The following is a 12,320-nucleotide window of genomic DNA, read 5'->3' as shown; positions in this document are numbered from 1 at the left end:
TTCAGTTGCACTAAATGAGGAGTGAGGAATTGCTCTGCTCAGTCTGGTAGAGACAACTGTTGGTAAGAGCCAAAGTCTTGAGCTGGATGCAAGCTGAGATTGGTAGCCAGTGAAGGGAGCAGAGTATCATGTGCAAATTGGGGCAGAGAGAACACCAGAATTGGCCAATTCACTTGTAACTAATTTTCACAAATAAAAAAAATGGAAACATTTGAAATCAACTTAATTAACAAGTTCAGTACAGTTGTTAATACCTGAAGGCTAAATGCATCCTTTCTAGCACTTATTGACATGAAACAATGGCTACAAGGGCTATCTACTATTGAGTTGTATCAAATCAGTTTATGATTCGGTGTAAACACCCACTGTTTCCAATATATTCTTGTATGTGGTTAGATAGTTACAAACTTGCCAATAAAGGTTTCTTGAAAGAAGTTTTCACTGTCATGGTTTGACAAGTGTCTTGTATGCTTTTTACACAGGCGGATATCCCCAACAGATTTGAAATGAAGCTTCACAGAAACAACATATTTGAGGAATCATACCGTAGGATTATGTCCCTGAAGAGACCAGACATACTTAAGGCCAGACTGTGGATCGAGTTTGAGTTAGAGAAAGGCCTGGACTATGGAGGTGTGGCCAGAGAGTGGTTCTTCCTGCTGTCTAAAGAGATGTTTAATCCCTATTATGGACTCTTCGAGTACTCTGCCACGTAAGGATGAGGGGGAAACCTAAGGAATAAATGTTTGGGAAAAGTACTTCTGTGAGAATCTGAATATGGTGTATTTGAAGCTTTTTCTTTCACATAATTGCTTTTACCAACATATGTCTACTTTAAGGAGATGAGCAGGGAGACTTGAAGTATTGGGAGTATTGAAGAGTTTATATTCCTTGCCTGTGGTTCTGAGCAAAGTGTTATTCAAGACCATGATCACTTGGGAATCACAGATAAATAAGGCTATATTCTTGAAGGCATGCCAACATATGTGACTGGAGCCTGTTTTCTGATATACATACAAGCTGAACTTTTGTTTCCACAGATTAGAGGTGTTATTTATTTTTATAAAGACATCTCCCATATTAAAACAAGCAACCACAGAATAATTTTAAATATCAATTTGTCCCCATGTTTGATAAAAAATTGCCATCTGTGTGATTGTGTGTATCAGTCTCTGCAAGATGCACATGGCCCAAACTCACAGATAAAGAGGGTTTTTAATTTTGATTCATGTACTTGTTGGTTTGAAGATTTGATGTGGCATGGCTCTCTGTATAAACTGCCCAAAATTGAATGTTCTAGAATTGCCTAACCTTGTACTATTCACAAGGGTTGTGTACAAAACAGATGTAATTACCCTCTGTGCTAGTACTGGAAGTATGGCTTCCCTATGATAGCTACCAAGTAATGGAAAAGGTTATGTTTCCATGCCATGCATTTCATTTTATTTAAATTACAGTTTACAAATCAATTGATATGCTTTTTATTTCCATTCATCTTTCACCATTGGGAAGCTAGGTCACTGTACCTCCAGTAACAAAAATACAAAATGTATTATTTTTTTGTTTGAGAATTAGCAAACACCTACTTTGTTATTGCAATCTCAGGCCTTCCTCTCATTCATTAAAACTTCCTGAAACCACCGGCCTTCTAAATTCTCAGCCTTTACGATCCTTTGATCTCTATTTTTTTACTTGAAATGTAAATTATCCTGAGTAGTTGGTACATCACAGTTGTTGCTGTGATAGAAAGTTATTATAGTAATACATTGTTTATGGTAATTTGTGCTTAAATAATGCTGTTAGAGCTGTGCCAATCGTTTAACTTTCTTACCACATAGTCTGTTGTTCCACAGTGTAACCTCATCATGTTTTTCTTGTTTATAGAGATAACTATACACTTCAAATCAATCCCAACTCTGGGCTCTGTAATGAAGACCATCTCTCATACTTCAAGTTCATTGGTCGAGTCGCAGGAATGGCCGTGTTCCATGGAAAGCTGTTAGATGGTATGTTCTATAGGCTAAACATATAACTGTTCTTAACTGGATTCCTAGAGACATACAACCCAGCATTATTGTAATACAATACAAATGTTCTTATCTATATCTATTATTTATATCTATCTCTCTATATATAAACAATATAGACCTTTCCATTGATACTCTATCTTGTGTTTTAGGCTTCTTCATTAGACCCTTTTACAAGATGATGTTGGGGAAGCAGATCACACTGAAGGACATGGAGTCAGTGGTAAGAGCTGCAGTGATTGTGAAGACTAATGTGAAGTGTACCTTATTTATTATTATTTTAACATAGGGCACATGGGTAGGTTACCAAATATAATATTTTAGATTAAGTTATACTTTAGAAGATTCCTAGAGTTGTATGTATGGTACCAATGTTGGTTTGCAATGTAACTAATGATAATGGTTTCATGTTGTTTAGTTTACTGTCAACAACAATTTGTAGAACAATAAAAGCATGTTTTAACTAATTGAGGGATATAGCACCACCTAGTGATGATGAGAAACAGGTTTCCTCCAGACTAGTGTTGCAGGTCCTATACTGAATTAGACAAAATTCCTAGCACCTAGTACTGCTGTACTTTGAAGCCATTCTCTTGTTTTTGTTTTGTTTTGCTTCACCAGACTATGACTGAAAGTCATTGAAATGTTGCTGAACAAATATTTGATGTTAGTGGTTTATTTTATTTTATTTTATTTTATTTAGGACAGTGAATATTACAACTCCCTTAAATGGATTCTGGAGAATGACCCTACTGAACTAGATCTCCGGTTTTGCATTGATGAAGACAACTTTGGACAGGTACAGTCAACACACACATGCTGTTCTCTTTTTTATGTTTAGTTCAAATATACCAAGTACAGGGAAGACACTTAAAGCAACTTGTCTCTGTCTGTACCCGCCTTCACCTAATTTCTAACTGACAAGAAAAGGTGAGAAAGTAGTGTGTCAACTTATGGAGTCATCACAACCCAAATTACATTGCCATTATCACCTTGTGCATGTTAGATATGTATTGTATAGCGTGGATTTACTGAAATTCATCAGTAGACAATAACAGAAAACATACAGGGTACATCATATGAAAGGTGGCTTTTGTTTACTTTACATACTAATAGGTTTAGATTGTTCACAATCTGATTCTTCAGAAAGCAGTAATGTTTTATGTTATGATCTGTTTGAGAGTGAACAATTACTTTTGTTTTCCATAGACATATCAAGTGGATTTGAAACCGAGTGGCTCAGAAATGGTTGTGACAAACGACAACAAAAAGGAGTATATTGAGTGAGTTTCAGGTTCCTACAAGTAACAGGAAGTACAAGGGTGGAATGAAAAGATCTGACTCTAATATAGAAGCTACCACCAGAGTCCATTCCTTTGTCAGCCATGTTATAATTATGAAACGAGCTGACAGGAGTACACCCCTTCCTTAAATAAACATGCTCTCTTTGTACTAAGCATTTTGCAGTAGTGGCTTGACTCATAATCTTGAGCATATCTAATACTATAGATCTCCTTTGCCCATTTAGGCCTAGTTTATACTATGCAGGCATACACATCAGAATTATGATGGCAGCATGAACCTCAGTTGTTTGCTTTTAACAGCCATGCTGGGGTTGCACTCTTCTATATTGGCTATGTGTTTTCTAACCACAACACAGAAAAGTTCATTGTTTACATATTGAATTGTATTTAAATATAATAAGGCATAAGTGTTCACAAGAGATCACTGGTATACATTTACATTTCAGATGATGATGAAGTGGTTTCTTATGAACACACAACTATGGTGAAATGTCAGAGCATTCAAATTAAATCGTAATTTTTATCAAGTGGAAACTCCATAGGGTCTACTACTATAAGTAATTACAGTTAATTTCAATTTGAATTATTATTAACAGCCTTGTGATCCAGTGGCGTTTTGTTAACCGGGTACAGAAGCAAATGAATGCCTTTTTGGAGGTGAGTTGAGTGGTGGTAATAACTTAATGCTTATTAACCTGTGCTGGTGAGACTCGCTTAGTATTCCATTGTTGCTGTGGTCACTAGAGGGCAGGGCTGTGCCATTATTGTATATGCCTGTAGGAAATCTCTTAAATATAGAACTTTGGTTTTCTTATTTTTTACCAATTTTAGTCATAGATAGTATAGTGTGACACAAAGTCCATGTAAGTGAAAATTATGATTTATTTTTTATTTTTTTTACAAATAATTAACTTCATTCTACTTTTGAAATATTTTTTGTTTTTGGAATTAGAATTTTATCTCAGCATTTCATTTATCTGAATATAAATAATGCTTGTTTTTACAGTTCATGAAACCTGGCATGTGCATGTTTTCAAATAGTAGTTCTGTAATTGCTGTAAAGCATCTAATTCAATTCTTACATTTTATTTACAGGGATTCACAGAACTCATTGCTATCGACTTGATTAAGATATTTGATGAAAACGAGCTGGAGGTAATGTTTAATTAAAACATCTTTTTAATTACCTTATTGCATTGGCTTGATCTTACATTAAATAAAGAAACCATTTATACGATACACTGAAATTGTCTACTACAGCTGTTGATTCCAGATTGCTTCTTAAATCATTATCTCTACAGAATAAATTTCAATAAAGCTGGGTTTGATTTGTGTATGCTGTTCTGTGTCCAGTACTATTGTGATGTTTTGATTTGCTTTCAATTTTTAATCAGGTAAATTGAAATAACCATATTTAAATATTGATTACTTTTATATGCGTATACTTTTCACTTTCACTTTGATTTTAGAAAAATTATAAAAAACGGAATGATAAAAAGGAAGTGATTATTAACACTGATGTGGTATAACCTTCATCTTCCTATTCTAATCTGCAATGTTCTTAGATAAAATGTACCTCTCCCTTTTATTCCAAGAATTTACAGGCCAGAAAGTTAACATTACATTTGATTTGCTTTTTTTGTTTTGGAGAACATTGTTTTTAACTGGAAAGCCTCTATTTTAACGTTTTATGTAAAATACTTACACAGTACTAATACTTACAGCAGAGAATAAACTTAAGATATAGTGCTTTTCATTGTATCTGTTTCACTGACTTTTATTGCTTGTCATTTTAAGTTACTTGGTTGGTCAATCTTCGGACATAAAATATTGCATGCACTGTAGGGGCAATTTTGCAAGCACGTTGGAAGGAATTATAACTCTCCATGGATTCACACAAAGTGGGAACAAATAAATTGGTTGTAATTCAGTGCTGATGAAAACTAAAATAATTTGTCATTAGTCATTTGAAGCCAGGTAGCTAAAATTTCAGTCATATTTTCAAATGAACAGATCAGAAACTTCTGGAACTTTAGTCTTCATACAGGTGCAACTTGGTCAGACTCCATAGGGTTGAGTGAATATCTCTAGCATGTTGTGTGCATTGTTGTTGTTAAATTCTGCATGGAATTCCTGCAACTTGCTTTCCTTCTGCTCAGCTGCTGATGTGCGGTCTGGGGGATGTAGATGTCAATGACTGGAGACAGCATACGGTCTACAAAAATGGCTACTGCCCCAATCATCCTGTTATCCAGTGGTTCTGGAAGGTAAGTACCAGCTAGAGAAAGTCAAGGAACAGTAATACTGTGACATAATGTATATTTTAAATAGTGTGTAATCCAGGTCCCAGAACAGTTATCTTCTGCATCTGTAATTCTCTATACCTTCCTCTCATTTCAGTTTTGCTTTCCCTCAATAGATCACTTCCTATAATTTGATTCACAGGACTCAATACACTTTTTAATTCTTCATTCACTTTATTATTTTGTGTACCTGAACCATTGAAGGAATGTTTATCTAATAAATTAAAATCAGCTTTGACTTTTAGTTGTGTAATCGCACTATAGCCTCCTACCCTCTAGTGTTGTGCCTACTCTCATTTTCTCTTGTCTAGAGTCCCACGAGAATTTAAAGGTAGTGTATATAGCTAGTGTTTTATGATGATCTTGGAATCAGTAACAATCCTTAATAATGGTATATTTTGGCTCCTTATTTTGGAGACAGCTGCATCTGCAGATAGCATCATATATTTATAATATCAATGGACACACTGACAAGTGAAGTGAAGCAGTCTATGGTATAATCTATAATCAGTGAAACAATGCAACTATCCAGGATATTGGAGGATACAGTAGAAAAGTGTGCTTGTGCCAGAATCCCTTTCTTCAGTTTGAATTGCATTTAATTATTATTTGAATTGTTACATTCAGTGAGGTTTTTAACTATTCACCTTAATATCTGTTCTGAAGTGATGCTACAGTCAGGAGTAATGTACAGTACCTTTCAGTGCATTTAAAAATATACATTTTACCCATTAATAAGAAATTATGGTAATGTAGTTAAAAACTACCTTTTCACATATATCCGAGTTTTATTAATATATACTTTTATTCAAAATACTTCAATAAAGATTTCACTGGGGCTCTACCGCAAGCTAATCAAATTAGCTCACGTTTGTAGAGGACTCAGAGTCATTTTATTTTGTGATTTAGGAATTTACTTCACACATCTTCACACTAGCAGCACCATAACAGTACAGCAGGAGAGAGTTTCATTGACATATTCTGAGTTTAACTGAAGGAAACAAGATATTAACCCATGCTTTATATCAGAGATTTGAAATGATCATGAAAACTCTGCATTCTAACTTTAATAGCAATTATAGATCTAAAAATATGATGCTATACAATTAACAGCACTATGCACAGTACTTTAAAGATAGAAAATGTTTGTCTGATGTGAATATAATGTGTTGAATATATATTAAAAAATATATATATACAAGTAAAGCTGGAATTTACTTAATTACAATTTGCTCACGTTTATAAATGAACATTATCCTTAGCGCTTGGTTCTTCAAACATTTTCAAGTACACATCACATAAGCTATTAGCTCATGGTAGTTTTTGCATTATTGTGTAGAATACAAGGTGTTATTTGACTGCATGCAAGGAATACAGAACTGTTGTCTACCACCTCATTGTGATATCTGATCACATTAGTGGAATGGTCCCTTTAACTGAACTTTTGTCTGTGCCAAGGTTGTTTCTAGCCACTGAGCATCTTCACTTGTTCAAGATTAAATGTATCCCTGACCTCTGGTATTTACAGCTTTTTGTATATCCGTATGTTCTACACTCTAACACAGAGTCCACTTTTTTGGATTCCCACTAAAAGTAAATCAATAATCTTGCAAGTTGTGCTAAAACAAGTCTACAAAACAAAAATCTACGAGTTAATAAATAGAATATGCAGTATGGACTAGCGGTTAGGGTACTGGACTCTGAAGCAGAGGGTTGGTTTTGGGGGACACTGCTGTTGTACCCTTGAGCAAGGTACTAATAAATAAATAAATGGCTGATTGTATGAAGAAAAATGTGATGTAGTGTAACAATTGTAAGTCACTCTGTATAAGGGCAACTGCTTAGAAATATAATATTACATATGTGAACGCAATTTCCAAGGAAACATATACAACCATACTGATCATCAGGACATACAAGCCTTTATTTTGACATATGCCTATTTGGTATTGACAAATTGCAGAAACATAATGTCTTTCTGGGAGAAACTAGTTGACATCAAAGTTTGTTTGATCTGCCTGTAGTGTTTACTCTGATCAAAGAACATAGACTTGCAGTGAAGACTTTCACTCAGTTATCAGTTACTGGACTGATACCAAACTGACTTTCATCTCTTAGGAGGGCAGGTGTGTAGACAAATGCTGCTTAAAAAAACAAACTAAAACGACTAATCTTAGTGGTCAGTTTTGTACAAAATTAATACTTCATTATCTTCCTCATAATAGGCTGCAATATCTTCTAATGTAATTGTAGCATATTTTTTGTTTAATTACTTCATGGTTGTTTCATTTATTATTATTATTATTATTATTATTATTATTATTATTATTATTATTTCTTGGCAGACGCCCTTATTTAGGGCGACTTACAACATAAGTGCAAAAAAAAGTGCAAAAATATTTAATTCAACATGAGTTTATTTTTCTATTTTAAAGTAAGACAGTAGGTTATTTCAGGAACACCTATGTAGCAGTATGGGTCTGGTGCCTTATCTTCTCCTTCTATATATATAGGGATCAACAATAACACATCAGTCCTATGTGAATGAGAACCATAAAACAAACCATTTATATTTTCATGATTTCTAAAATATAAATCTGGGAGACTACATAACATCACATAACTTCAGAAGACTTAATGAGAGATAATAAGACGATTGAGGAACTTATGGATCAAACACGTCATGGGTTAATGTAAAAATACTTTCACTTTTTGTTTCATGCTTTAAGTTAGAAGTGTTGGAATAATATAGAGGTATTTGCAGAAACTAGACCCTCTCCAGGCATTCTCAAAGGATTCCCTTCAGTGTGTATAGGTGGGCTTTATTTAAGCATCTCTCTAAGGTGCTTGAATAAGTATTTAGTATGGACTTCATTAATAATGTAATAATCCAGAAAATAATATAAACATTGAGTATCTACAAAAATAGAAAGAACACTGGCATGGGTTAAAAAGGATGAAACAATATTACTAGTGAAGAAATTACACAATTCAGCTGTCATATGGCAGTCCTGTATCATCCTCAAAGCTCTGCCTGCTCCAATGAATGGGATGTTATCTGTTTGCAGGCTGTGTTGCTGATGGATGCTGAGAAACGAATCCGGCTTCTTCAGTTCGTAACTGGAACATCACGAGTGCCTATGAATGGTTTTGCCGAGCTCTATGGTGAGAAGAAAAACCTTTTGTCAACTTTAAATATTTTCTTTAACTCCTGCAGGCACGCTCTTCCAGAAATGCACCCTGTTTATGCCAGTTTGACAGTATTTCAATGGGTTGTGCAATGTGATGCCATGCGGCAACAACCACAATTTTCCTTTAAGAATGTTTTGACCAAAGTAAGACATTCATCACACCTATTGACATAACATGAACCTCTATTAACATAAGTAGGAAATATGTAACAGCAATTAAAAAATAAAAATAAAATAAAGGGGAATTGTTTTTGCATTGCTTTAAAGGTTTTCCATTGCAAAAGCATGATATATGTTTTGTCGTGTTCCAGAGCTATCCAACAGTGTTTCTCTTCTTTTCTAAAATAATGTGGTTATCTACATGTTCATATATGACTAAGCTGAATAAAATAATGACGTCTGTTCATCCTTATAAGCTCTTTAAACCTGCTTTGTTTTATTGTCCTGGCGTGGGGCATGTATTCTGAATTATATTACTACTGTATTATAAAAAAGGGATAAATATGGTTATGATTTCAGTGCTGTTCTTATCCGTGAAATTACTCTTCATTGTGCCTCTGTGCAGCATATATATTATTGCATTCCTAAGGAGACAGTGCTGTTTTTTACACTTTACAATGATATTATTCTTTGTTCTAATTTCTCACAGGTTCCAATGGACCTCAGTTGTTTACCATTGAACAGTGGGGAACACCAGAAAAACTGCCCAGGGCCCACACCTGGTATGTTTAGTGCCTGGCTTTGATCAGTTGCAGAGAGAGCCACCAGAGGCTTTTTATAACTGGGGCAGAATATAGTGCATTTATGTCAGACACACCATAGAATTTTGTGTATGTGTGTGTATATATATATGTAGGCCTATATAACATTTAATTGAATATTTTTATTCAATATATAAAATAATACATAAAATGATACGAAATGCAACATAGAAGAGGGGAATATGAAATCAGAGGCTTTGGAGGGGACACTGAGGGGAAAATGTAGATAGGATTTTTATGGGCAGCCAATTATAGTTCAACATGTATATATAAAACCTGGAGCGCAAAAGAGATCTATTTGATGGGCAGTTACGTTTTTCAAGCAATATTTAACATGTATTCTATTTAGTAATTTGATTGTCTGAAAGTGTCAAAGTATCTCAGAGAGTAATAACCTGTAACTTGTAATGTTTGTATCCACAGCTTCAATCGTCTGGATTTGCCAACCTATGAATCTTTCGATGACCTTCGGGAGAAACTCCTCATGGCAGTAGAAAATGCTCAAGGATTTGAAGGCGTTGATTAAAATGAGCAAATAAACAACAACAAAACAAGCTGCCAATTCTCTCCAAACTAGAGCAACTGTATGTGTCTGTGTGTGTGTGTGTGTGTGTGTGTGTAAGTGTCTTCACGTTTGATGTGTGTATATATATATATATATGTTAATGTAATATATATATATAATATATATCGCAAACAAACACACACAAACACACTGATAAGGACTTTAGTGAAGTGACATAAGTCATTGAACAATCTCTACTCAACCTTTTCGTATTCCAAGTATCTGAGAGACTGGAGAAGTTTTGTGGAAACTCATTTGTATTGCCACCACAGCAACTTACAATGAACTTCTGATACATTTCAGTAAATCTTCTATTTATACTGTGCTGATGAAGGCATGGCCTTGAAATATTTTGCATTCTTTCTAACTGCCGTGAATGGAAATGATCACTTTTACAGCTCTAGCACTACACCTCTTGATTACCATAGGAATGATGTTGAAATCTCTGTCAAGGTTATCTATTGTCTTCATTGTCACAAATATTTCATATTTTATCATACAGCAACTGCACAGGCATTTTGTTTTCACTAGGATATATTTTTTTTAACTTCTTTTGAATGGAAAGAAGAAGGAATTAAATGTTCATAATCAGATTTAGATTTTTCTATAGATCACAACAGTTAATTTGTACTGATTAAATGTTTTCCATTTTAAACAATGCACCATAGACATTAGGCCTTTTCAAATTTAAATTGCATATATTTGATGCAATTAATAATATGGTAAAGGAATTGCTACATTAACCAGCATGGATATTTCTCATGCATTTGAAACCACTACATAAATTATGAAAAAGACGGATTTGTCCTTTCTTAGTCAGTATCCCTTAAAAATATATAAATGCATTTGTGGGAAGGGTTTGAGTAACATTTATTATATAAATATTATTAGACTTAACCCTATTCATAATGCTGTAAATTAATTTCTTACAACATTCAGATCGCTTTAACAATATTCTTGGTATTGTGTTATGGAAGTAATGATAATGAACAAAAACATGAAAATGAAACTATATGAAAGCTGTGACAGTAATTGTTTATTTATTTAAGCTAGTAGTTGCTTATATGCAAATCATTTATTTTATGTTTGCCTTGTTCTAACACCACTGAACCTAAGGGCACTTTATCAATCCCACTAAGGTCATATCGCTTATTATTTGTTTTTTATCTTTTTATCATTAACTTGAATGTGATTATATTCCTTGAGTGCACTCATTTACCAGGTGCAATATCTATTGTCTGTAAATTTGGCTGCTGCTAATGTATAAACACACAGTTGTGGCGATGAGCCGTCAAACTGTTTTTCCTCACTTTATCTCCGGTTTCTGTGTCCTGGTTTTCAATATGGGCCCTAGTGACCTTTCCTTAAACTGTTGAAATGATTATTAACATTTTTTTAAAGAGATATTGTTTGTTTCTTTTAATGTTATTTAAATAACTCCTCAAGCCTTTAAAATCACAATGTATGGATTCTAAATAAGATGCATTAATAAACTACATGAACGCAGTGGTATAAACATTGCCACTTTATGGACATTTGACCATGTCAAAACTGTTTCATGTTGATATCTGAGAGCTGGCTTCCCTAGATGTTCTACTAAGGCTACGGTGTTGGAAATTAATAGAGCAGTAAGGAAAGGCAAGCTGTGCTTCACATGCCATTATGATAGATGGATGCCTTTGGGTCCGTTGGATCCTTCCAGCACAATTAGTAAGCAGGAAAAACTAGAAACCATTGAGGTTGAAGATGCTCAGAAGTAAACTGGTAAGCCTTTGCATGATTATGTTGATCTCCTCAAATGAAAACTACTAACTGTATTTTCTTTCCTTTTTACTACCCTGTCACAATATGTTGTAACAAGTTCCTCATATTAAATAATAGCAGTTTGCAATGTAATTTACTTTCTGAATGTGTTTAATCTGGGCTAGAAAGTAAGGAAAAGGTCACCTTTATCTATGCATCTATGTGTCTGTCCAAGGCAATTTACATGATTTTATAAACATGTTTAACATATTCACCATATTACAGGGGTAAGAAAAAACACCATCAACTGGCATCCACATTAGGGTATGAAATCAAATGAGGTCAGAATTTGCCAACTGGTGTCATCAAAGCAGATGTGTCTCAAGGAAGCTCAAATTTTACTAAAATCCAACTAATTCAGGCGCT

The 12,320-nt window shown here is 34.2% G+C and overlaps 1 protein-coding gene across 11 annotated transcripts in view; it reads left to right on the top strand.

The window, feature by feature from the left end:
- The window catches only part of nedd4l (NEDD4 like E3 ubiquitin protein ligase), a 123,714-nt gene extending 111,667 nt beyond the window's left edge, over positions 1-12,047 (top strand). For all 11 annotated transcript variants that reach the window (XM_066710807.1, XM_066710806.1, XM_066710805.1 and 8 more), the window contains 11 exons: positions 483-712; positions 1,885-2,006; positions 2,180-2,250; positions 2,731-2,826; positions 3,237-3,310; positions 3,928-3,988; positions 4,427-4,486; positions 5,491-5,598; positions 8,703-8,799; positions 9,475-9,547; positions 10,010-12,047. In XM_066710807.1, coding sequence (XP_066566904.1) covers positions 483-712; positions 1,885-2,006; positions 2,180-2,250; positions 2,731-2,826; positions 3,237-3,310; positions 3,928-3,988; positions 4,427-4,486; positions 5,491-5,598; positions 8,703-8,799; positions 9,475-9,547; positions 10,010-10,112 — 1,095 coding nt within the window. In that variant the 3' untranslated portion in view covers positions 10,113-12,047. The remainder of the gene's footprint in view (positions 1-482; positions 713-1,884; positions 2,007-2,179; positions 2,251-2,730; positions 2,827-3,236; positions 3,311-3,927; positions 3,989-4,426; positions 4,487-5,490; positions 5,599-8,702; positions 8,800-9,474; positions 9,548-10,009) is intronic.
- The last annotated feature ends 273 nt before the right edge of the window (positions 12,048-12,320 follow it).

Source organism: Amia ocellicauda, chromosome 8, assembly GCF_036373705.1.
Source record: "Amia ocellicauda isolate fAmiCal2 chromosome 8, fAmiCal2.hap1, whole genome shotgun sequence".
Classification (NCBI taxonomy): domain Eukaryota; kingdom Metazoa; phylum Chordata; class Actinopteri; order Amiiformes; family Amiidae; genus Amia; species Amia ocellicauda.
This window is presented reverse-complemented; position numbering and strand designations above follow the sequence as displayed.